Source organism: Anopheles stephensi, chromosome 2, assembly GCF_013141755.1.
Source record: "Anopheles stephensi strain Indian chromosome 2, UCI_ANSTEP_V1.0, whole genome shotgun sequence".
Classification (NCBI taxonomy): Eukaryota; Metazoa; Arthropoda; class Insecta; order Diptera; family Culicidae; genus Anopheles; species Anopheles stephensi.
Genome location: NC_050202.1, coordinates 70058407 through 70084698, shown reverse-complemented (window position 1 = coordinate 70084698; position 26292 = coordinate 70058407). Strand labels below are relative to the sequence as shown.

General features: G+C 46.5%; 1 protein-coding gene across 25 annotated transcripts in view; it reads left to right on the top strand.

Annotated features, from left to right (window-relative positions):
- The window catches only part of LOC118504572 (low-density lipoprotein receptor), a 159407-nt gene that overhangs the window by 66303 nt on the left and 66812 nt on the right, over positions 1-26292 (top strand). Inside the window, exons 1-2 of one of the 25 annotated variants that reach the window (XM_036039209.1) lie at positions 205-351; positions 626-1430. The exons of 21 other annotated variants lie outside the window; for them this stretch is intronic. In XM_036039209.1, the coding sequence (XP_035895102.1) occupies positions 1244-1430 (187 nt within the window). In that variant the 5' untranslated portion in view covers positions 205-351; positions 626-1243. Of the gene's footprint in view, positions 1-204; positions 1431-26292 lie in introns of those variants that run through there. 3 more of the 25 variants (XM_036039208.1, XM_036039210.1, XM_036039211.1) reach the window with 3 other exon arrangements.

Genomic DNA, 26292 nt, shown 5'->3' with positions numbered 1-26292 from the left:
AGCGAGCAGGATGTTGTTGCCACAGCATCCAGCATAGGTTGCGTTGGCACAGTCCGGAGAGAGCCCAGAGAGCCTGCTCGTGTCGGCTGGGATAAAGGGGAAAAAATCGATGATAAGCGACGTCCCTGAAAGTCGCCCAGCCCTTCGACAGGCCAACCCTAGGCAATGGTATGGACGGCGTCTGCCAGTTTGTCGAGGACAGGTTCAGTTTGTTAGTGCATCTCGTGGCGCAATGACGAAAAGTCTGATCGGTAGCTACGCACTGTGAGATTCTTAGTCGTGCTTGTGCACTGTGTCGTTGCGCCTGAAGCAAACAAAAAAAAAATCAGGTGCATGCGGTGTTTAGTGTGTGTGAGTGAGTGTACTGTTTTGATTTTGAGAAATAGATTTGGCTGTTAATCAGGATTAGGAAAGCATCAGAAGACTCGGGCGATTAACGTGCATGTGTCCGGTTGAGTGCATTATTTAACGGTGTGCCGCTCCGATTGGTCCTCAACAGCTGCTGGATTTGTTGTTTTGATGACTTTCTTTGTCATTCCACTGAATGCTTCGCCGAATGGATTAGGAGAGCCATCTTCCTTCACACACTTAATGGATGTTAATTTTTTAATCTTCTAATAAATAGAAAAGCTGTTCCCGACGTCAGGTTTTGCCGTGAGTGCGGTGTGAGTGTGCATTACCTAGCAAAGGTGCTATGAGATGTAATTGCATCATTCGGTGAAGCCTACCAGCAAGCCGCGCCATTGCGAAAGATTGATTAATTTTGTGAAAGTTGTTAGCCCGTAACAACGTGACATTCGCGCCAAGCAGTTTCACTACAGCCTGTCTCTTCCGTTGCACGGGCACGTGGCTTGTGGCATGAAAAGAAAAGTCTATGTATTTCCATGAGTGAGTGTGACCATCGGTGAATACGACGGTAGTTTCTGCAGCGGCTTGCCAACCGATAAGCCCATGTGAGAAAAGTAAAACATGAATTGATAGCACTTACTTTACATCATCACCGGTCCAACGCAAGTGCAAGATTAAGGGAAGCGTCCGTGGTGCGATTGAGGATAGGAAACATTTAGACACCGCAGCGTGAAGTGTAACTGGCACGCGTAACCAAAACAAGGTCGTTGAGGTGAACACCGAGCGGTGCAGATAATTCTTGCCAGAAGTGTGCAGCTAGCCAGTGGATTCGTTCTCCCAGTCAGCGAGAAGCGATTTGATTTTTCCAGCAAAGGTGGCCACGAATCTGGTAGCCATGATGAAGTTACGCGTAGCCATCGTACTTGGACTGATCAGTGTTATCCTTGTGAACTACGTCCAGTCGGCCATCCCTGTTGCGCCCACTACAACTACGACCAGCACCACCGTAAAGAGCATTTTATCGACCACGTCTGCAGTGCCATCTTTAAGAATTTTCGGAAAGCCGGCGTCATCGAGTGAAGGTAAATGTTCGATTTGGCATCACCGATGCAATGCGTATCTTAGATGCTCCCCAGTTTGATCCTTCTTTAGGGGGAATATAAATATGTCTCTCAATGTGTTGTTTCTAACTGCGTCTAAGCACGGTTCTGATAAGACTCTGTTTTGTTTATAAAAAGTTCTAACTTCTAAAACTAAACCAAAAGCCGGCAAAAATATTTCAAAATCGAGCCAAGTCTAGAAAGAGCCGTCGACTGGTGCAAAGTTTCTTATCTGCGTCTGTCCACTGGTCCTGCGTCGGTAAACTACAAACAAAACGTTACGAATTAATACCGAAGAAGGCAAACAAACAAGCAAGCAAGCAAAAGGCAAAACTTTGCCCGCCATACCAGCCTAGGGTTTGCTCCATACCGATCCGGTCCAGCTATTCCTAGTCCTTTGTCTCTCCGGTCCAGGCCCAGCGCCTACAGTCCGTACTGGTTTAGTGGGGTGAAATTTCGGCTGCCTCGGAGGACGGCGTTGTTGTTGTTGCTTTATGCTTTCCATCCCCCCGTTTTTCGCTTGCTCTCTAGTAGCTCCTCAATCTCTTTATCGGAGCTGCCCAACAGTGTGCTTTGGGAAAGCAAATGGGATACAAAAAATAAATGGCGCACGTGAACACACACACACACACGCTCAACTAAACCATCCATTTCGCGCTCGGTTCGGTTTTGTGTTGTGGATGGCACCATTTTTTTTTTTCTTCGTCGTATGTTTATCCTTCGCTCTCTGGTGTTGGTCGTTGGTATCTCACATGACAACAAGGAGCCACATCCTTGCATGGATCGTTGTCGCCTAATAGTCCGTGTTCGGGTTTTTTTTTTTTGGTTTACACGGCATATACACTAACGCCAAATTTCAACACAACAAGCGGCAGCATGCGGCTCAGGCAAAAAAATCACTCCAATATTTCCACTCCCGGATCAGCCCGGATCGTCCGTGTTACCGGCCAACGAGCCGTCAAACTTCGGCAATGAATTAATTCGTCAAAATCGAAAAACTTTTTTATTAAAACAAACACGCCATGCCGGCGTCGCATGGGCAGATTCGGACAAGTTTTGCTTTTTGTTGCTCCGCTCTTCTTGGAGGATTCTATCCCCCCCTGCCCCCTCGATATGTATCCTGGCGCTGTATCGGTAGGGCACGAAGGAATGCGATAGGCACGCTACTCACTGGGGACGGATGTTTCGTGTCGATGTCGCGGCCGGATTGGATCGGGCGGCCTGTTCGGGGAGGTTGATTTGTTGGCAAAGAAGTTTAGCGTTCGGCTGTGATCAATCTTCCATCGAGACCGGTTGACCCACGCTAGGGGTGATTGAAAAGTTGTTTCCGGAATATCCCTGCGGAGCATGTGTTCCGGTTGACTTTCGCCTTTGGCCGGTCGGCGAAAGATGGAGGCCATTTGGGGTGCTCCTCAACTCGATGACATTTACCAACAAATCACTTCATCAAAAGTGATTAGTCATCGTTTCGGTGTGCCTTTGCACGACGTTACCCGTGTGCTCACGAAAGTTGATTCTTGCATAGAAGGCATCTCCCAACCCCAGTGCGAAATGCATATCTCGATGGCGCAATCTTCATCAAGGGTCGAGCCATCTTGGTCCGATGTGGACGCGGAGTTCTTGGTATGCCCTTCCAGTGCGCTCCAACCATAATCACACTTCGCTTTAATGCCTCGTCGATAGCATTCTTCCCATTCCTGCACGTCGCGCGTTAGCCCTCGGGCAAGCCACATAAAGGAGCGGATCTAGGGCGAACGGAAACGGGGGCTTTGGTTTGTGGTAAGCGAAAAACTTCAATATTAAACATAATGCATGATTTGGCTTTTCTCAGCCAACTCAAAATAAACGACCACCGTCAGTACACGAGTACACACGTACCTAGTAAATGGAAGAAGCGGGACGAATCCATGTTTGCCGCGTGTCTAGCGTGGCGATCGGGTCGTGGTCCAGTCCGAGCAGGAGGAAACTTAGAGCAATTTTGTTACAAAACTTGGTCAACTTTGGGAAGCTTGTGGGATGTTGATTTTCTTTTCTTTTTTGCTGCTGATTTTTCCATAAACTCGCCCGTAATAAGGTGCCCTCTCCGCAAGCTCCGCTGGTGTAAATTTCCTTCCGTCTGGCAAGATCTTACCTAAACGTCAGAGGGCGCTGATGGTACCTAGATGTAATAAGGGTGCGTTCCTTTGTCGATATCAGATCGCGGTTTTGCTACTGGAAGCTTGTGTACGGAGAAGAACAAACAAATCAAGCAAGAATCTTGCGCGCGGCAGCATTTATTACAAGCAGGATAATCTATGCTGGCGAATCCGAGAACAGCAAGAACTCCGTATTACCGTTTGGCAACGGTGGCCGCCCAGCGCGTAATGCCCCAAACCAATCCATGTACTTATCTATTTCTTAAACGAACTTTTGGATTTGCCAAACCAATAACATTCAAAAACTCTAAGCCGATTAAATATTTTGCTAATGCGTTTGCTGGCCAGAAGCAGCAAATAAAATTTACAAATAAATAGCATACCGTCGTGTAAATCCCGTCTCATTTGAATTAGAGTTTTAAGTGAAGCCGTTCTTCTAGCACCGTAGTCACCGTTAATTGTGTATCGGCAAAATAAAAAGTTTTCTCATTTCGCACAGCTGTCTAATTTGATTGCAGAAGGTAACGAGTAAAGTTTAGCGCTTACGTTAGGGTTAATGAGGGAGTTCGCCTGAATCGCCAGCATGCACCTGCAATGGTGGGTGAATGAAAAAGTTGTTACAGAAAATCCGTTCTACTGTGCAGTGGCCGAGTTTCCAGCTGTATTGGGCAATAAATGTCGAGCAATGGAATGTGTACGTTTGGCAACGATGGCTAAAATAAACAACCAGCTCTGAAGTTGACTGAGGGCAGTGATGTCCGTTTTCGATTCGGAAGCGCACCGAAAGCTAGGCTAATAAATCGCATCATGCCGTCAACAGTTAAACAGTTGCTGTTGAACAATCGGTGCAGTCTCGCTGTGTTCCGATGGACAGTAGCAACACAGATCTCCAGAGATCAATTTGTTTACGCTAGTCCATCGTTATCTGAACGACCTTTGGTTGACGAATATCGTCACTCGAATTTCTGACCAGTGGGAACGACACTCGGCTCCGAGAGACATCGGAAGAAAATATTAGAAACAGCCAGAGTGCCAAAGTACCGATGTGCCCAGGGTGCATATTTGCTGGAACACGTCTATCCACTTGAATGATGTTTGAGTCATCCCAACACCTACAATCCACTGCACGAACGTACGTGTGTATAGCGATAAACGAATTTGTACTTCAACAGTGTTTCCGTTCAAAGGCACTGACAATCGGCATTGTACAGATCGGCCGTCGGATTGCATCAGCTAAACGACGCACTTCGCACCTTTGCAGCTCTCTACACCCGGCACTTGCTAGCTTTACAAGAATACTGAAGAATGACAGTTGTCGCTCACCTTGCAGCACTTAATCACATTCGATTAAAAACGTTTCCAAAGAAACGACGAAAGGAAATGCGTTGCGAATGGGCGATCTGGCTGCAGTCGGAACAATGGTTGAGCTGACGTCGTGCCGCAGCTGTCCCTTGTGCATGGGGGCACCCTTATTTCTGCTGTGGACACAATTGGCGTCTCCTGCCGTACACCAGTCGTTAGTGTAAATTCATTGAACTTAATTGCATTTTATAGTGCGCCGGATGAAAGCCGGCCGTGTGTAACGACGGGGTTGCACCGCGTGGCTCGGGCTATGATGGGCCGAATATTGAAAGACGGGGTTTTGCACTACGGTAGGCACACATTCGCATGCACGTAATCGGGTGGACGTAAGCGGGGGCAATGAGTGGGCAAGGAGACGCGACACAAGGAATAGTGAATGGTGTAATGAGCCTGTATAACTCCTTCCAACACTTGGGCAGAAACTGATGTAATTCTTACCACCAGTTGAGTCGGTTGACAGGGTTGGGCTCCTTCATTGAACTTCGCATTTCTATACGTTTGAGATTATTCTTACCAAGCATATTAATATCCTTTCGAAAATCTATTGTCAGTTGGAGATAAAGCCCAGCGCAAGACTTGAAGTGCTCAACACCTTGAAGCAATCAATACGGAACTTAATTTGGAAACTACGATTCAGTCGAAGTAATGAACTGGTTGACATAGACGGAGTGCCGCAAACGTTATGAATGCCGTTGACGGTGCTGCAAAGTGTCGGACTGACAAAGTTCTCCCATTCCGGCATCTTCTCAGCTTCTCTTTCTCGACCTTGTCTGATAGTGGAACGAAAAAAAGATGGCCGGTGAATTCGAATCCTTCTTGTCGCTTTTTTTTTCTTCTTTGCATCATTCAGTCAATGACAACCATTTAGTGGTAATGGATTCATTTGTTCCTCCCTTACTTTTTGCGCTGTTGATCCATCAATTGCTTCCCGAACCGAAGAGTGATTTGATTGTGGAAGAATTCAGTTGCGCGCAGTTCCCTCCTTACTGCGGCACGCAAGCTACACCACCGAGGTCCACGGAGGTGCTTGATGGGTGGAAAACTATGAAGGTCACTGTGCCGTCGTTTATTGGTTGGGCGTGACTTGCAATCTAGGACGATGACGATGAAAAGCGCTTTAAATGGATTACAGTTTCAGGAAACTTTTTCAGTAATAAGTACCACAGAAATAGGGGGTTTAGCTTGGGCTTCCTGTTTCCGGAATTAAAATGCTTTATTTATTAACCTTTCGGTAGCTAAACGGCCCACGGAGCTAACGCAAACTGTGTGTTAGATCGATCGGTTCGGAAGAAATCAATTTCCATACAATGAAAATATTTTATTAATTCCATTCAATCAACATGGCAACGCAGTGGAACAATTCCGGTGTGTGTGTGTGTGTGTGTTTTATTGGTATTGTTATCTGCGAACAATAAGGGTTTCTTTTATTGTCTTTTTTTACGAATCCATAAATCGGGACCCATATACCCGATTTGTCGTTTGAAATTATTTTCCACCCAGTTTGGCGTTACTACGGTACAATACGTTTGCAATTTGAATTATATACACGTCGTTTTACTCTTTGTATGGAACTAGAATTTTTCATTTTATATGGCTTTTTGGCATTTGTTCCGGAAAATGTTAATAATATAACATTTTGCCAAGAAGGACATGTAGAAGTCGTCCCTTTTTCAGTGCAGCTTTTTTCACAAATATTGCCTTCCGTAAGCGTAACCCCATGCGAAGAGCTTGCGGATTGGTTGCATCGTTCAAATATTTAGTCAATAATCGTTAAAAGGAGAACACGGGTCGTAAATATGTTTATAGATTCGACATAATTGTTGCCATTCTAACCACACGTCTGCATCAAGACATGCTACCAATATCGATCACCGATGCAAGCATCTCCAAGAAAACAGCGTACAACTGATTCACACTGAATGTAGCATAGACAATGCAGCCTTACATCATGGTCACTTTCTATGCAACCCGATAAGAGAGCCAGTATAGAAAGATGTGTGTCATAAAACAAACTATCGCCAGCCCGGCAATGGCACCATTAATCCGCAACAGGATCGGGTCACGACCGACAGGAGCGAGAGAGATTGGCTTCGAGTGGACTGCTACGGTTTCACCGTGGCGTACACTCACACACACACATACTGTGAGGATTAAGCTTTTAATTTGCACAAAGCCATTGGCTGAATGCATAAATCAGTGCTTAAAGCAGTACTATCAGTGCACTCGTGTTGCTACATCGGTGTTGAATCTGCAGTCTGCAAACTGATGCATCTTTTCTATCGCGTCCATTGTCCTGCCAGTAATGCCCTGTGGCTCACACAGACAAAACTGGTTGTCCTGCTATTGGAGAAGGATTGTAAGCGTAGCTTCGGCCATTGAAAAACGTCTTCTTGCAGAAGGAGTCACAATGGATACAATGTACGGGATGGGAGTGTGGGGTAGTGCCATGCGTACAAGAGTCAACAATTTAATGCCTTTGGACGTCCGTCTCCGGTGCAGCGTTACTGTGTTTATATCAACATTTTGCTGCGTCTGAAGAGGAGGACTGAAGGCACACCTTGGGCTCAAACCACAGGTCCCATCTTGACGCTTCATATGTCACACGCAGCAGCAAATGCTATCTTTTGATGGAAAAATGAAGGCGACGTGTTGGAAAAAATACGTAGCATAAATAATTGTTTCAGGGTTGATAACATGGTATATGGTTTCGGTTGTATCTTTTTCTAGTTGGAGATAACAAGCCTTTTGTTTCGCTCAGGTTAGGTATTATCTTTTCGTTGATTAGCCCGATATATCTTTAAGATTAGTTTTACTGCAAGTTTCTCGATCCTAGCTACGACCGAGGCGATTGCGGTGCTAGTATCAAATCTTATCCGTACCAACAACTCGTGCTCAGGCGGACTATCCAGTTATAGGCGAAATGGAATTAGCAGGCCAAGATCTCTGGAGGTTGTTGAGTCTCACAATAAGTAGAAGCTGGACCTCTTTGAATTATGTTTTAGTTTAGTTATCCAAGGCCCAGATTCCCAGGATTCTTCAGTTTGCAAATCTTCAAAACCATGTCTCATATTCCTGGATTCTCCACAGTCTGTAAGATTATTGTTGTCAGTTTTGCGTGAGATTGATTAAATTAGTAATTCTTCAAGATTGGTTATTTCTTCGCCCAGCCAGATACGACCATAAGCAAACGTGCCGGTCTTAATCCTGACAATCATGGCCATAAATTGCATTATCATTTTTTGGATACCCATTATGCGGGAAAGCATATTTCACGAGTCCGAAAGTATCCATTCCGAGCTCTTTTTTCCGCACCCCCCCCCACCCCCTGTATAAAACTCTCTTACCAACTCGCTCCATTAGATTCACGACTAAAGGCAACGAATGAGGCTACGAATTGCATCGGGCTCGGAGCAAGGATTCAGAAAACATCCGCTAGGCATAGAGAGGGAAAATGTAGGGAAAGGCTAGAAAATGCTTTTCTGGGAAATGGGTGCAAAAAACAACAGTGTTCCCCCCCCCCACAACCCCCGGAAAAACAAACAAACCCTGTTTGTGGGATGTCTCGTTTTTCCATGCGGTAGGAAAACAATAGCAAATGGTGGTCCTCCATTATTGGACCAAAAAAACACGGGCCATGAAACATTCGGGAAATATATCTGTGCAAGGTTGAGTGGAGATGGAAGTTATGCTGCATGTTTCAAGATAAATGACACCTAGTATGAAATTTGCGCATTTTATTTGTTAAATTTCTAAGCTCGAGTCAAGATTTCATCAAACCGTGGTGGTTAGCAAATAAGGGGGCTTTTCACTCAAACAATGTTTTCGAATGGAGTTTCCTCATTCAATTGTTTACCGACACCATAACCATTCTATACGATGCGTAAAATGAATCATTCCCGGAAAAAGCGCAACATGGGAATTTAGGGCGAAAAAAAAAACTGCCAATAAAAACAAAAGTTAAGATGATGGGCAGTAAACAATTGAATGAAGAAAAAAACAAGGTGTAACGCGCCAGGCGAAAAAGTCCTAAATATGGACAGTGATGTGAGCGTTAACGGTTGATCGTATGATGTGAGAAAATATCGGATGGTCAAACTAGACACGGACGCAACGGACACGTCCAGTGCGAAAAAGCAAATGCCAAATTAGATTTCCGCCGATGGCCGTCAACCGTACACCGAGCGCACATCACATCAGGCACGTGCTTCTCGGAGAGCCTGTCGCTGCAAGGTACCGAAACTGTGCTCGAGAATATCATATTTCTTGGAACGGCTTTCATCCCCGAACTTCGGTGATGCATGGTACGGGGAAAAAAATCTCCACCGGCACTCGCAAGGCTTCGTTTATCAAAAGCTCTGGAAGGTTTGCCTTTTTTTAACATTCTTTCTTCAAAGGCACATACCCACCTTTCATTGTGGGCTTTCCCGCGCGCTGTGGCGTACGCTCGGGAAGCAAGTAAGCAGGGGAAGAAATTGACCAACGAGATCTCACCGCTTACCGGACAGCAACAGCTGCGTTTGCGGGAAGCTGGCGTCCGGAAATAAATCAAAGTCAGTGAAAGTTCCGCACTCAATAAACATTGCTCCCAACACAGTGCGGACCAAACAGTGTGTGTGTGTGTGGCCAGGGGTTAAACAAGCCGCGCAAACACAATTGGCAAACGGTCATTCCAGTGTGCCCCGGAACGACGAGGAATGGTCCGGACCATTTCCCGGAGCATGGTATGCACGGGATCTCCGCTAGAAGCCCATTGAATTGGAGCATCTCCAAGCTTTGCTCCAGTGTTTGCGGCAAGTTGGACGTTTTGGCAGAACACAAAAAAGCCGTAGCCTTGCATGCTGCTGCAGTTGAACGGAAGTGAAGGAGAACTGCAACTGCCAGAATTTAACTGTAATGTGGTTTGTAATATTTTCTGTTGCGTTACTAGCGTTGTTTGGAGGAATGGGCAGCAGGGACACAAAGTAGACGACCAACAAAAAACTGCACCTAACCAAACAACAGCTCAAACAAGAACATAATAGATGGATGCTGAGGCGAACAATGTCCCAAACTCAGTCTCGACAAATAAACATGCTGCCTCGCACCGATTCCCAACCGCGCACCTCCTCAAACTCGCAATACCCTACAGATACTGGGCTGTGCTGGTGTTGTGCACAGTTCATCAGTACCCCAACATTACGCTAAATGGTCCGGGCCTGAGATGAATCGGGATGACGATGTTGAACCGGTCAGCCGGACTCCAATTTTTGCTCATCATCGCCGTCATCGTCCTGTGGACATGGGACCTATTGTTACCGTTTGTAGACTCGGTCTATTTTCGAGGCCCCATGTCTTTGATAACCCGGGAATCGTCGCAAATGAATAACGATCGGCGGACGTTCGGTCCTACCGGGCTCGGGCTTGGCCAATATAGCTGCCCCTTGCCAGGGCAGACCGTACACTGACGATGTCGTTTCCATTGTGGCGAAACACAATCCCCGCGTGTAGGAACGGGAAGATTTTTGACCGTTCGTTTCCGGGCGCTGGCGGATAAGAAGAACACGGAAAAGGATGCAGCGTTCTGGGACGGCGACACCGGTAAGCAGCATGCACTAACCGAGCAGCATTGCCTAAAGTAATCGTGCTAAGCGCGTGAAGCGCATCCCAGCGCTTCTACGTTTCGCAGGCCTCCCCTCCAGGGAGGAGAGATGAGTTGCTATAAATTATTAGATGACTGCGGGTATTATGGTTCGGGCTTTATGGTCGCCCGGCGTTCATTGTGCTGATAGTGGAGAGCAGTTAATACCCTCCGATGTCTACACCGGTAGTGGTGGTGGTGGTGGTGGTGCGTTCTCGTCCCCGGGTTTTTGGATGCTAACCAAACACAGTCATACACGCCAAAATCTGTACACACACACACGCGCGCGCACACCTTACCTTGCCCGTGGTGTATGTGCTCAAGTCGAACTTGGACTTTCACGCCGAAAGTTAGTGATCCCCGTGGGAACGAACGCGTAGATTCCGGGGTTTTCAGTTTCATGTACCGCTTTGCTGCGGTTATCTCTCCCGGTTTTTTGGCCAACGGCAAGAGTGAGTCATGTATGTATGTTGCCCGGCGAAACTGGCAAAACCGAGGACGACCGACTCCATGGCAGCCGGGGCCATAAAATGGATGCTTTGCTCTCGGGACCGGGCTTCCATTACGAAGCACGGTATTTTCGTGTGCTCCGCCGCCACGCCAGTGGTGTGTTGATTTTATCACCGCCACACTATCTCGGCTAGTGAAAGTGTGGGACGTGGACGAGGTGTAGCAGCAGCAACTAAAACTTTATCGTCGGCGGTGTGGTGTGACATTTAAAACCTAGCCCCAAAAACGCACCATTCAACACCACATTGCGTGCGAGGTGCGATTGAGTGAGCACCTGCGATTGCATGAAGCTGTTGCCTTTGTTTCGAACCAGTTCGATGAGCTTGAGCGGTACTGTACAACTTGTAAGATACATCGCAAAAATCGCCAGCAGCAACTACCGAAGTCACGCTTCACTCGAGAACCTTCATCTTGACCCGTTTAGCGCTTCTGGTTGCGCGAGGTATTACTGGTTTGACTTCCGCGAAGTACAGAATCCAACGCGGGAAAGAGTTCATCAACTGCCGCGCGATGACCTTAGTGATGTTCCATGACCGAGACCACCCAGTTCCCAGCATTCGCTTCGACCGCTTCGCATTAAGTTTGCTGTACCAAGGATCGAAAAGCTGCTCGAACCATCTGTGGTTCGCATATGCTGGAGAGATGAACCTGTCGTGCTCCCGAAATGGAACATTCCTGGTGGCCGGTAGCAGGACTCATCGATTCTTCGGCTAGCATGATGAATGTCGTATCAGTTACCCGTTCAGGTGTGCTGAAGGTCAGTAGCGCAACCAGGCACTACCGGTTCCCCATTGTTACACGGTATGCTGTGGTGCAGCGATGCGTCCATTGTCGTGGACTGCGCTCTAAAGCGTAAGAAAGTGGTCGCGACAGCATCAGAGCCGATCGGTATTGAGCGAATAGGGCGCGTAATGGTTGCTGCCTTTGCGCAATCGCTGAACCCGTCAAGCAGGACTGGTCCAGGCTGTGCCATTGATTACATAGATTAGCGCAGGTTCGGTTGCGCTTGTTCGTTGATGGAGGCACATTGTTTTAATAACGCAAGTGCTTGCGCGGGGGAGCAAGTTTATCATTATGTTGCCCACAGGTAACTATCCCACTGCGAGGAGTAAACCAATGTAACCAATACATTGTATGTAATTATGGGCACGATGTCGCATGAGTACGACGCAAATTCACGAACCTGTCACTACTCGCTTGTGGATGTAATGTTAAACATGTTCAACTAAACTCCTATCGAAAACGAGAGCTTTACCAAGAAACACAGGAACTATCAAGGATCACAGAGATTACCAAGCAGCACAAGAATCGATGTCACAACAACACCAATTTTATCGTCACCAGATCCTTCAATCGAACACGAACGAAAACCGCGTTCCATCTTCGTATCATCCGTGTCCCAATGCGTGGAATGTCTTCCATTACATTTTCATTTTCCGGATTTTACTACTTTCTCAAGAGTAACCAAACGTAGAACTTGATGTTTATGGTCCTTCGACTTTTTTTATGGAAAGCGCGGTTTGAGTGTTTGCGAGTGTTTATTGATTTGGTTTGAAAAGTTCTTTAGAATCGATGGCACAAAACGACCACAACGAGACACTCAAAACATTGATGACACCCGTACCGCGTGAACCGTCTGTGTCAGGGCTCATTAACCAAACCCTCACCGAACATTTACGTTCACCGATCCAATTGATAACGCGCCAACCTTATTTTTACTCCATAAGCACACCATTCCGAGGGTTATAAAATCGGTCAATAAAACTGCGCCCCAAGGGAACAATCATTTTAGACGATGGTGTGTGTGTGTTGGGCAGGATTGCTGTTTTATTTTTGTATAACAAATACAGATCTCATTAACCAGTGTCACGTTCGGCTGAAATTAAACTGTCTCCCTTGGGTAGTAAGTGGCGAAAACGAAACTGTGCAAGGGCAAGTATTATCTGGCCGCGTAAGAATGCACTACAATTCCTCTCCCAAGATGCGTTGCACTTTATCGATGGAATCATTATCATTCTTCTGGAAACAACTTTATCCGCTTTTCCATCTTGATTAATTAAATTCCCATTAAGAATGACATTACAGGTAAGCAGATAAATACCAACGGCGGGCGATGCACAGCAAAGCGGAATGTGATGATAATGCGCCGGACTTATCTGACCGCTGAAATGCATCGCCGTTCCACGATGGTTATCAACCAGCATTCTCATATCCTGGGTGTGAAATGTGATAACTTTTCATGCTCTCCTTCACTAGAGAGCCAGACCTGATAGCCTGATAAGACAAATGAACTACCGCAGCAGCAAGACCGAGCGCCTTCTAGCGACGGTGGTCACCGGTCACCCTAGTCAATCAGTCAACCATCATCTTCATCATTACGCTTCGCTGCAGGACGGTGGTCTAGAAAATGAAGCACCTGAAGCTGGTCACTAGCGAAGTGCCGAGTGAGTGCGTGCCGTGAAACAAGTGGAACTCACCTTCGCCTGCCTGTCATCATCCGATCTGCAACGGCAGCGATAGAATGAACGGTGTTAGCCTCTGATCCGGTTTTCTTGCGCTGTGTCAACATCCGGATGAACCGCCAGCTGCCGCTTAACGGACGGGAACGAGTAACAGGGAAAGGGTTATTGTGGGCAAGATTATTTGGGATTGTCACCGGTTCTTCCAAGGCTTCGTCCGGAGGTGCTTCGCTTAGAGTCAACCTCATTTTACCCGGTGCGCTTGTGTCCTGCAGTGTAGAAATTGTTAATTTTCTGCATGAAAAGAGGAACCAACGGTTCGCATCCGATGCCGGTCCGGGACCGTCTTCCTCTGCACCGCACCTTTCGGGTACACCTGAACCGTATAAGATGCTGCGGGAAAGGCTGCCCGGTTTGTGCTTTGCCTGTAGCAACGGATTGAAAGTTTTGCGCTAGTTGGCAGTCTCCGTAACCGACGACCAGGGGAAATGAGTAGTGCATCGTACGAGTGAGTAACTTTCTCAAAATGGAAGAGTACCGTATTCCGGAGGGGGGGCGGAAACGGATAATAGGCAGGGGAAACTATTATTAGTGGATTACTGCAAATCGATGTCCTTGTGCAGGACACCGTGATGTTGGTGGAGCATCGATAAGGAGATAGTTATGATGGCCGAATTCAGACAGAGTGCCCACAATGGCCGGAATATTTGCCAAGTACAGTTCGCTTTGTGGTGCCATGCTGCCTTGCCAGAGGTAAATTGGACGGCTATTCTAATGTCCCTTTGAAAGCGAAGCGGGCAGTGAATTGGTGGGTCACTGGGGTCAAATTTGGATTTTGGTCGTAATCCTAATGACAGTTATCAGATAATGAATCGTAGATTACATCGAACGAAAGCCATCGATACCTATGACAGTGGCCATTTACTTGCGTGCATGTGTGTGTGTCTTGGGGAGGTTCTGTGATACTCACAGCATCACAGTTGGCAAAAGATGCGCAGCAACGAGATTACGAGTCTGCGGAAGCGATGCATAATCGGATCGTACCGAAAAGTGACGACGGCTATTAAAGTAGGAAGTTGCGCAAGGCAACTTAGCACAGCCTAACGATGCGTGTACTAATGTAAAATAAATGCGCATACATGTATATTCATATACACAACTTCATTCCTATTTCACTCCGAATGTCCTGGCGCATGCCAGGGAGAGCGATATTCGGTGATTCTCTTTTACGTATCATTTAGGATAATGCACACCAACTTATCTAACTATCGTAAAGTCGCGTTTCGGGCAAACTTTTTCCAACCAAAAACCCCGGGGTCGGGAAGTTTCGGCAATGGTAACAATCCACCAAACTGTCACTGGAGCGTATCGTGTCAGCTTCGGAACCGATCGATTCCATCAATTTGGCTTCATCGGAACAGCTAAAGGGCGCACACATTGGGTGTTTCGTATTCCGGCTGGAAAAGGGAAAACTCACTCCCACCATCAATCTCACTCCCCGTACGGTTCGCTCGACCCCTTTTGCCCACCATCCTACCCGTTTGGCGTCTAATTGAAATCGTAAGAAACTGCTCAGCTTCTGAAAAGCGGAGACATCTCCCTGGAAGTGTCTGCAAGGGGGCGCCCCCGGATTTCTCAAACCCCGGTGATCGAACGTTACGTCCGCTCGTTTGGCAGCTTGGCAGCAGTGATTGGTGAACTTCGGAATGCTGCTCCCGAACGGTTTTTTCCGTGGGTTTGGGTGTGTGTTTGCTTGCCGTTGGGTTTTGCTTGCCTATTACGCTTCGCTAGTTTAGTGCTTGAGAAATAGTGTGCCGAGGTGGGATGGAGTTTTTTCGTAGATAAAAGTTGGTTTATTGTCGCTTTCGCTTGAATTCATGATGCTACGATTTTACGAAATAAATCCAGCTACTAAAAGAGGAATCGCTTTTTTATTATTATTTCTTTGAATATCTCGTCGAGATGGAAGCCATCATTTGGCATTCAATCACGAGAGTTGAATTTTAAGAAATTATATTGAAGCTTTTAGAAACCATTTTTAAGAGTTCCAGGACGGCTTCGTCTTCTTCTTTGGCTTCGCATCCTAGAGAGATCTCTGCCTGCCATTTTTGTCTTTCTTGAAGTTGATTATATCAATAGCTGGATCGACATCGAGTAGACGGTCCAGACGAGACTTGATGTCCTGCCATTTGAAGACTTGCCCTGTGACTTTCTCAGCGGCTGAAGTCAGGGACATCGATCAAACAAATTTTTGTTAGGGATAATCCTTCATTTTTGTAACATTCAATTTTAAATTTGTCTTCGACTACAATATTTTCATACTTTAAAATGCTTACCAACATTTAAATCGACCAACATCTCTACCAAAACCGAGAATAGCGAGTATAATGCGAAGATATACACTAAACACCCTACCGAAAGCGCCACCATTCAACTTCCGGTGGTGTGCCTGAAAAAGTGCTCTCCAAGGAAATGGGCACATCAATTTCCACTGCTACGTGTGGTGGTAGGTGAGTGAGTGTAATGCTAAAGCAAAAAAACGTGTAAAAATCCAAGCTGTCGCACGAAGAAACTAGATACATTTAAAGGCCGACGACACCCGCACGCCGACGCGAAGCAGATCGGCGGACCGGAGGCGAGAAAACTTTCAGCAGGATAGAATGACGAGATACACTTTGCATCGTCACTGTAGATGGGTTTTGATCACTTAAGCGATCCGATGCTTCCAGTCGGTTCCCAGCCGGACTGGTTCGACGCACCGGCATCGAATGCTGAATACGACAGTCTTTCCGCTGAGGGTGGAATGCATTTCACCAAATAGCATCGCTCCGTCGTACGTCTTGTTCAAAAACTTCCCCTACGGCAGAGCGCGGATATCCGAGGGGTTAGCGAGTGAGTGTGCGCTGCCACAGCACAGTACACTAGTTAAGGAGGAAGAGTGATTGTTTGCAAACCACCCCTCGGTTCGGTTCCGTTAGGCTACGCATCTACGCCTGCCAATCGTACCTCGTCGCCGGTCGTCGAAAGTTGGACGACATTCTTCTCATTCTTTAACTGGAGAATTTTCACTCAAGCCCGCTCGAAACCTCCAGGATCTAGGGGGCCAGTTCGGTGCTTGCCGTTTCTTCTTTTTTTGGCCCAGTGTGTGAAGGCGGTGGTGAATTTGATAAATATTTGATCCGAAACCCGGAAGGCAAGAACGAAAGGAAAACAAGCAATCCTTCCAGCCAGACCAATCCCGTTTACCTTCTCTCGGTATTTCGGTACACATTCGGAGTTGGTGGTGGCGGTGGTTTCACCAAGCGTTTGACGGCGGTTGGTTTCACTGGGTTTTCCGCTAAACTAGCAAAAACATGCCGGCCGCACATGTGTGTGTGTGTGTGAGCGTGATCAACCTAACCCAACAAACGTATGTGGGTACGTCGAACGGCGTATTGCTTCCGAGTGATTTATCGATCACGTTGTTGAATGCATTCCTTGACGGGGACGGTGCTTTCTGGTTGAAAATTTCGTTTTTCCCAAAACAGACCGAAAACACACACCCGCAACAACTTTGCACGGCCAAATACGACCGAAGCAGATGTGTTTTCATTTAAACCGGCGCGCAACATCGATTTGGTGAAGTGACAAAACAATTATCTGTGACGTGCGTGTCCTAGCTGCTGTCCGACAGCTGTAGCGCACTCCTTAACCAGAAGACAAAGTTTCTAACCGAATGTTTATGTTTCTCTTTCATTGCAGGTGAGCAAATCAATCCCATTGTTGTGTGGCTGGCGGAACTTCGTCCGGTAAAGGATCGTCGGTTCGGTAAAGGTTGGGGAAGTAATTTGTTGTCGGTAAAACTTCTTCTTCTTCTTCTGTGGCACTACAACCTCGAGAGGTCTCGGCCTGCCATTTCTGGCTTTCTGTGACTTAATTTTACCCGTAGAAAAGTAGTCAGCCTTTCGTACGGGGAGGCGGTCTGGATGGGATTGGAACCCCGGCCCTGCCGTGTGAAGACCGGCGCCGCTGTCGCCTCGGCCACCGGACCGACCGTCGGTAAAACTAGAGCAATTTAAATGTCTAACCTATGTTTGAATTCCTTGAAATCGCTTGGATTATCCCTCCTGGCTCACTAGTAAACAAACCATATGTGTAGGTAATGTTCGGTAGAGAGAAGCAAAAGCAAAAGCAAATTCAAAGTTCTTCAAAATCCTTGGCAATTTCTTGAACAACAACAGCAAACCCAACTTCGCATGCCCCGAAAAACCTTATCAGCACAAAATACTAGTCAAATACTTTCGACGAAGCACAAACTCCCCCGGCTCGCTGCACTACACTGCGTATGCGAAAGAAAATACCAAATAATCTCCCACAAATCTCTTTGATGTAGTAACGCCACGGCACGACACAATCTATTTCGGGGTACCCGGGAGCAGCAGCTTCCAAGCAGATTTTTGAGGCACCGCTTTGGGCTTAGCGTTGTTTGGAGTTTATGTTTTTCTATTATTTGTATTTACTTCTTGCTTTTTTTTTGTCCTTTTTTTAAACGCCAACCCTCTTTCGCCCGTCTTAACTGGTGTTTGTTTTGGTTTATAAACTTTATCTAGTGGGATCTAGTGATAGGAAACTTGTGGTGCCGCCGCCCGCCTGCGAAGACAATGAACGCAATGAAATGGGAGTTCGGGCTCGAGTCTAGCGTCTAGCAAATCGTCCCAATCTTTTGCACAATAATGCTGTCCATGTTTACGCACGCTGAGCTGGATGGAATTATTGTTTCCATTTAACGGAGATAGAGCATACACGGGAATCCGGTAAAGCGGTATGATTATTTTGACTTGTTAGTTGGTTGGTCCGTAATTTCGGATCGAGGATCAGTCGGGTGCTTAACTTTAAAATTAATCCATCCAGTTTGAATGATGTGTGCAATTTTTCGGGGAACTTTTCAAAACTCTTCCAACCAACAGAAGAAGGAAAAAAAACAAACTCGCTGAACCTAAACAAACAACTCGATAAAAGTTGTTTGCAGCACAGCGTACGGTAGCGTACGGCGTAGCAAATCAGTCCCGTACGCGCGCGATTAGATGGCAAACGCAATCATGTTTGATATTTTTAATCGTCCAATTTGGCGCTACGCTCATTTTGCTGGTGACAACACCACCATCGCCACCAGCCGTGCAAACAATGGGTGTTTAAATATGCATTACCGCTGGCAGATTGTGTATTGTCGATTACATCGAACCGTTTCCGGTGTGTCTCCTGATGCTTCAAAACATTTTCTAATCACCAGCGCACACATACTCAGCCGAACGATGCCGATGTTGTACGTCAAAAAGCTGAACGATGGAGCTGCCTGGTAGCTCATCTGCTTTAGCTCCGTGTGTGGGTGTGTGTGTGTGTGCCTTTTTAAATGTACCATCCTCATTGCGTATCCTTCCACTAACACATCACTTCCACTTCCACATCACATATCCTTCCACTACCGAAGGTCATCATCTTTTAGAAATTTCGGCTTATGTTCTATCGTCTTACCCGACCGTGAAGCCGTTAGCTTTGGCAGTGATCTGTTTACATTACTTGCAGACACACGCACAGACTCGCATTATAAGCTACCGTAATTTTGCCGCTTTAAGATGATATCCACTCCACGTCACGGCTTCACCGTCGCCCGCCAGTGTTGCGGAACACCGTTTGTAGTAAATTAATTCATAAGTGACACTTTTACATGGTGTCTTCATCTTGCGTACGCAACACTTCCTTCTTGTGGGCCAGGGAGCGCAACGTACCCGTTGAGTGGAAAAATGAAACTTCATTCGGTCGTTTGCCGGGTTGCGCAAGGTGTAACTGATCCCCACCATCAAAAACCATCCACGCTCTAGTAGTATTTGTGGTAGCAGACGGGATAGAGCGTTTCCGACCATAGGGTTTCGCCTTTCCCATACCGTCACGCAATGTTTCGGTTTCATTTAAAAGGAAACGGGAATATTTTACTTCTTGTTAGTATCCATTTTCTTCGCTCAGCTCACGTGTATTGGAAGTGAGTTGAGCTTCGATAGATGAAACGATAAAACCTCGCAAGAACGCGCACGATACGTGCTCTCGTGTTCGTTCTTTCAACGGTGACTGCACGAGTGTGCCCACATATGTGTGCGTGCGTGCGTGTGTGCGTATGTGTGTGTTTCCTCATTATCATTATCAGCTTTGGCGACATGGTAGTCAACGCACTCGACGCGGCACCATTTTCTCTCATTTATCCCACACTTCGAACTTCGAACCGATGTATCCGTGTCCGAAATTGATCCTATTAACAGGCATCAATGACTTTTCACCCTTTGTGGCCCCTGTCACAAGGGCGGGAAAGAACAAGCTTGACCGCAAGATATCCGTTCCATCAGCGGTCCATTTACGGTGCCGTTCTTTTCCAAGTGGACCCCATCCAGCATGAGTTCTCTCCATAAAGTAGGCCCATTTATAGACCCTCTCCTGGCGACTCTTCTTAGCCATTGCTTTTCTAGTTTTTGCTGCTGATGTCTTGGCACCATCATCACATTATCCCCCCGTTCGGCATCACCTCATATATTGGTTGATCGGGATCGATCGACTATCGAAACCGCTCCATACCGGTTCGAGTGAGAGGGCCCTCCCGTTGCACCGATTGACCGAGGGCACGAAACGATAATGGACTATCATTTACCAACTAGCTAATTGCTCGTTGAACCGTGTGCAGAGCGGGAGTAGTATGTTGCGCCATTATGCAGCGATTTTCTTCCTTCCTCGGGCTTCCATTGTACCCCTTAGCTAGGAAATGGGATCACCACCCCAAACTTGGCTTGGCAAAACTTACAAGGGCAACTAGTTTCGTTGTTCTTTTGCGGGTTTTTTTTTTGCTCCATTTTAACACGTCCACCATACACGTTCGTACAACGAAAAAAAGTGGACTGGGACACCGTTGTGTTGGCACGTTGAATTGTTTTCTCTGGCAACCGATCTGCATCTGACGTCTGGGGCGCTGGAGAACTTAACCACCAGTTGCTGGCTTCTGGGTTGCTTCCTTTCTCTGGCTGGAAGAAAACCGGGGGGGGGGGGGGGTCCCTCATCTTCCTGGCTCTCCGTCCGGGGAACCTTCAGCCCGCGAAGACGGGCCAGTATGTAAATGAGTTTTAATTAAAACATTGTCTCAACGCGTTCGTTCGAGCGTTGTGAAGAAGCACACGTCAAGAAACGCCATTTGCGCGCATCTTGCGTGAGTACCGCAAGTCGACCGGAAAAGTATGTAAATTTATGTGAATAAAAAATGTTAAAATACCAACCAATGCACCATTATTGTGACAGCGCATGCCGCGAAGCAAAGGGTCGTGTCGAAAGTGTTAAACATATTAAACTTGTCAGGCTTCGTTACAGGTGTTTCAGTAGTTGGGAAGTAATACAGTCTAATTTGTATTATAGGATGAATTTATGGCTTACCTTTCACGATGAACGGTTCAATTCGTAAAGTCTTCATTTCTAATTACTTACCTTTACTCACTTACTTAGTTAGAAGCCGTCAAAATCACTTCAGTGGATGCGTCGAAGCCAAGCCTCCGGAAGATCACATCCTTGGGTTAATGTCCGAGAGGTGGCGCAACAGAGCTAGGATCAAATGGGTTCTATAAAGGACAGAGCAGGACAAACCAATGAGGCAAATAAGTTATAGGTTAGAAGCGATGAATAGGTTAGAAGAAGTTATAGGTAAGATGACGATGAGGACTTGTAGTATCTGACCGCCATAACAACTGTATCTCAATTCGGGCCTATCACGTCAAATGCTCCAATGACGTGCTGTCCATGTGGACGACCTACACAGTCTGGGTCGCCCGGTGCCATTCTCATGACATGACCATCCCATCGGAGCCTGGCAATTCTAACCTTTTTCTGATAACCTTTGGCGTGTTTTCTGAAGTCCCAATTCTCCATTTGCAAACTCTTACTTTAACAGTGAGCTAGGCTTTAACACTGAGAATCTATCTCGCAATAGTATTCCACAAAATTAATTACAAATATTCGATTATGATTTCTACAGCTTCAGTATCGCACCGCCCATTTTCCCGTCTAACAAAGCTGACACTCATTTCCATATGTTATCGGTAAACTTGGCCCGTAGAGTAACGCACACGGGACGCTCTCTATGATTTTGAATCGAAATGAATTAATTTATATTTATACGAAAGATAAATCATTCACAAATGATTTAGCCATCTCCGCTTGCGTTCAGCGTTGCGCCAAGCTCCAGGGCTCACGTTGCGAGTGAAATGTTTCGTAAACAACCCATAAGCCGGCGGTACACCATCTCGTACCGTCCTCGCAGCGAACTTCGGCATTCTACAATTTCCTATCCGACGATGGTACGGTGCAGACTTCTTGCGGACGGCGACTATCTGTCATCCGCACGAGCGAATCCGCAACACGATGCTTGTACTTTGTCGTGTCATCCGTTCGGGTATCGTATTTTCCTCCACCGCCTTCTCGTTTACCCCCCACCCGCCCTTTTTCCACCACCCCTCCCCCTCCCCCGGTAAGGATGCATCGACTGGCTGGTTGAAATAATTCACTTTTCAAAATTGCCCATTGAATTAGTCTGTGTGACGTAGCGTGCTTCAGTTTCTGCTTTCTGTTTGAATTTGTATTTTCTGACAGTCGATTCGGCCGTTGTTGTCGGTGTTTGTTCTTTCTACCCCCTCAAAAAAAAAAAGAGGAAAACCTGCCAATTGCGCTCGAAAGAAACGGTTCCGATGCGTACACTCCGCCCCCCGTTTCGCCGCCGGATCCAGGCCGTGCCGAATGCAATTAACGATAAACAAATAATCATAAAATCACCTATCCACCGATGCTATGCGGGTCAAACGAACGAGTTGTACATTTGTGAATGCAAATTAAAACGAGCGATACGACGGTACGCTGTGTTCTACGTGTTCTACGCCAGTCCACAGGCGGTACTACCGGAGCCTCGGAAACGAATGTGCAACGTTGTTGTTGTCCACAAGTGTACGTTGATTTTATTGTGCTTGGTATGTGTGTGTGTGCTTTTTTTTCTTCTTCTCTCGGTTGGAAAACTTCACACATCCGCCAGTGTGCAAAACCCGTGCACAGGTAAGGCAAGGCTGAGTCACGCAAACAAACCGTGTGACAAAACTGTACCCAAGCTCCGGAGTTCGGCACCGGAAGTACGACACATTGGTCAATCATTATGCACAACAGCGGAGAGGACATCTCTAGCCACTCCACTCCTTCTGGTCGCAAAACTTGCCGATGCTTTGCAATATGGGACATCCGGTACAGGTTGAGCGATCGCACGACATTTCCGCCGTATAGTCATGTCTCAGCGCATTGCTGCACGATTGCACCGGGCGTGATGCAATTATTGCTCGTGCACTGTTAATTTTTCTTGCAGCTCGTTTGCAACTGCTAACACCTTCATTAGTCATCTGGTGGTATTGAACTCCGGCGGTGGTGGGTGGCTCATCAACCGTCGAGTGAGGAGAAAATATTTATCCTGACAGAGAACGGGCAAGAAATCATCTACGACTCCGTAAACCACTTTATCGCTCCCTAATCTTATTGACTTTGATTGTTAAAGCCCTAATTCAACTCACAATGTCAATCGCCCACATAACCTATAGTGAAAAGCTCTTAAGAAAGCTGCAAGAAAGCCATTCGTGATATGTAACTGTGTAAACACAATCGTATTATTACCGTGTTTTTGGAAGACCTTGTTGTAGTACGGTTTTTGATTCGATTATTGAGTGTTTAAATTTGCTCCACAACGAAATAAGTTTTTTTTGCCACTCGGCGCACACAGGCACACTTTAGTTTCTGTTTGCTCATGTTGTGGATGTGTGTTTCCCACTGGGTGTAAGTGTGTTTGTATTGTGACGGAGAAAATTGAAACACCACCAGCGAGGCACAAAGGTTCTGCGAAGAACCTCAGCTCCCATAGTGGCACGTTGTTCTGTCCGTGGCTTAGAGGACGACGAGAGGCTGATGTTGTGTAAAATTGCAGCCAAACCTCCATTTCTTTGGCATTTGTGATGAAAACTTTTCAACGACACTTAAGGCAGAGAAATTCTCTGCCTTTCCCGTCCGTTGCCCTGTTATTGTTGTCCGGTGGTGCCCAAAGATTGGCAAGGATTAGAAAGGGAGAAGAATCAAATCTGAGAAGTGGCACAAAATTGATTCCCTCCAAGGGCCGAAAACGGTTGTCAGTTAACTTCGCTTTTTGAGGATGACGGTCGAAGTGTGGGGAAGAAACGAGAGGAAGAGAGCGAAAGAAATTCTCGCCTACATTGCTTACGGCTAAGCTGCCCACTGTCAGGGTTGACCAAAAAAAAAAAAAAAGAAAAAACGCAGGTCGAGTGGAGTAGCATTTGGAAAAGCGTCAAAATGAAACCAATAAAAGAATTTTCCTTCCCATAGGAATAGTGAACTAGTTTCGTAAGATTCCCCCTGACTTCGGTCGCCGTAGGTCATAAGTGATTTTCTTTCTTTTTTCATTTGCTTCGTTTATGACACGCACACACACACACACACACATATTCCTACACCTTTCAGACGGTTATGCGACACAGTGTGCGTAATGTTAGGGAAAGACTTCAAAACGCTATCGTTGAAAGCGTTCGCGCTGTAAAATGGTTCCTCCACAGTGTCGTTCCCCGGTTGTCGGTAGAAACGTTACGTGACTGGAATGGAGCATGGAATCTAATGATTTTATTATTGTGCCATTCTACCTACCAAACTTACGATGAGTTGGGCAGGGGGGGGGGTAGCTGCATCGCCTCATGGGAGACTTCGGGGCTCGTTCGTGGTAAAAGCAACAATGGCCAAAATCTACCAACAAAAACACACCGAACGCAAGCTCTTCTTCTGGGAACATTCCGAAGGTTCTCGTGGGGCGGTGTAAGTAATTCAAGGACGCAGCCCACCACGCTGAGGTAACCATCAACGGTCCCTAACAGGGTTATTCAGTTTTCGACCGAAACGAAATTGTTAGCACAAATTTGTCGCACACGGGCAGACATTCACCGGTCTGGACTGGTGCGAAACCAGTCAAATAATTGACTGTGAACCTGGTTAGCAAATTTACAGCGTGCACCACCCATCGGCGAAGGTGTGTTTCGGTTTTATTGTAACCGAATCGCGCGCTCTGAAGTACGGTCTGGCACGTGAGCGCAAAAGCCCCATGTAGTTGCCGGAAAACTGGATGTTTGAAGGGTTAATTTAAACTTTCGGATTTTTTTGTGTGTGTTGTTGTTGCTATCCTTTTCTCACTGTTCTGAAGTCATTTGCCTAGAATTGTAGCTTGTCGGAACTGTGAACTGAACTGAACCTCCCCCCAGGAAAGACTTTAAACACAATCAGCCTCTAGTGACAAAGCTTTTAAACAGGTATAAGAGTGAAGCAAAAGCGGCCCCATTCTTAGTGTATGCGTGACGTGCGACTCGAGAATGTCATTTTAAACACACACACACACCTCTTCCGCATCGGCACCGACCGACAGGGCTGGGCTTAAAAATCATTAGGCGCCTCCATCGCCGCCTAACGTACCATCGCCCTGAAAGATACCTCTTAATTTACGCCAGTATTTCTAGGAAGCTTTAACATTTCTTCCACAAAACCCCGTCAACATGTCGTACCGGGCGGGTTTACTTGTTTTGCGTAATGAATACAGTGCCGTCCCCGGCGAAGCTGGACGCTGGTGCGATGGAGAGCGAAAAAGGTTCGCACGGTGCGGAGAATTTACGGTGAAGTTTTAATCCCGCTGACATCTTGAAAATAAGTATTTAATAATGCAACCAGTACGGTGACGACCAGCGCAAACGCGTTGCTTTTCCCCCGTGACGTGCCTGTTTTTGCTTTTTCTCCTCGTCGGAATTCTCGTGAACCATATACTTTATGGCGGTGTCTCGGTGCTCGGCGTGTGGTAACCACGGTGCGGCTGTAAGTTCATTGAAGACAGATTGTGGGTTAACAAGGGTGTGGTTCAAGCACATGATAAGCTTTATGGTAAATGGACGCATGGTTTGAGGTTAGGTGTCGGGGAGGGGAGACGAGAGGCTGGGCGGTGTGAGGTTTAATGAAAATTAGTCTTCGTAATAAGAAATGAAGGTATTACAATTTCACACATGGAAGGATGTGGATGGAAGTTGATGTTCTGGAACACGAGTTCTCGAACCGGGAAGCTCTAATTTTGTAACTTACAATTTATAAAATGTAATTACGCTTTATTTCTTCTTCGTCGACATTAGCTACCGATGTGCCAGAATAAGATAATGCATTTTCAATCTTAATTCCCCAAAGTTACAAATATAACAAGAAGCATATCAGTTTTGCCCACACTGCTCATGATGTTAGGTTGTTCCCCTAGCAAAGAGCAGATAAAGTCCACAAAGTTGTGCATCAAAATTTCATAATCCATCGTTAGCAACTGTACTGTGAACGATTCACCTTGCTAAAAATAGATACACAAGCCATTGTGTGCCCTCTTAGGTCAAACAATGCTTCCAATGCATGATTCGGTATTATGGCTCCGTAATGTAGCTGACCTGTGCGTTATCTTCGGCCCGCCGTACGCCAGATCAGGCGGCCTGAAATCAAAGTTTGTTTTTATTCCGCTCACAAAACTGACAGCGTTGCCAAACAAATCAGAGACCAATCGGGCGTACGAGATGCACCCGTCCCGGTGCATCATTGATTGGCATTGGTACGCTATCCGTTTATGATTAGGAAATCACGAAACCGTCTTCCTCCGT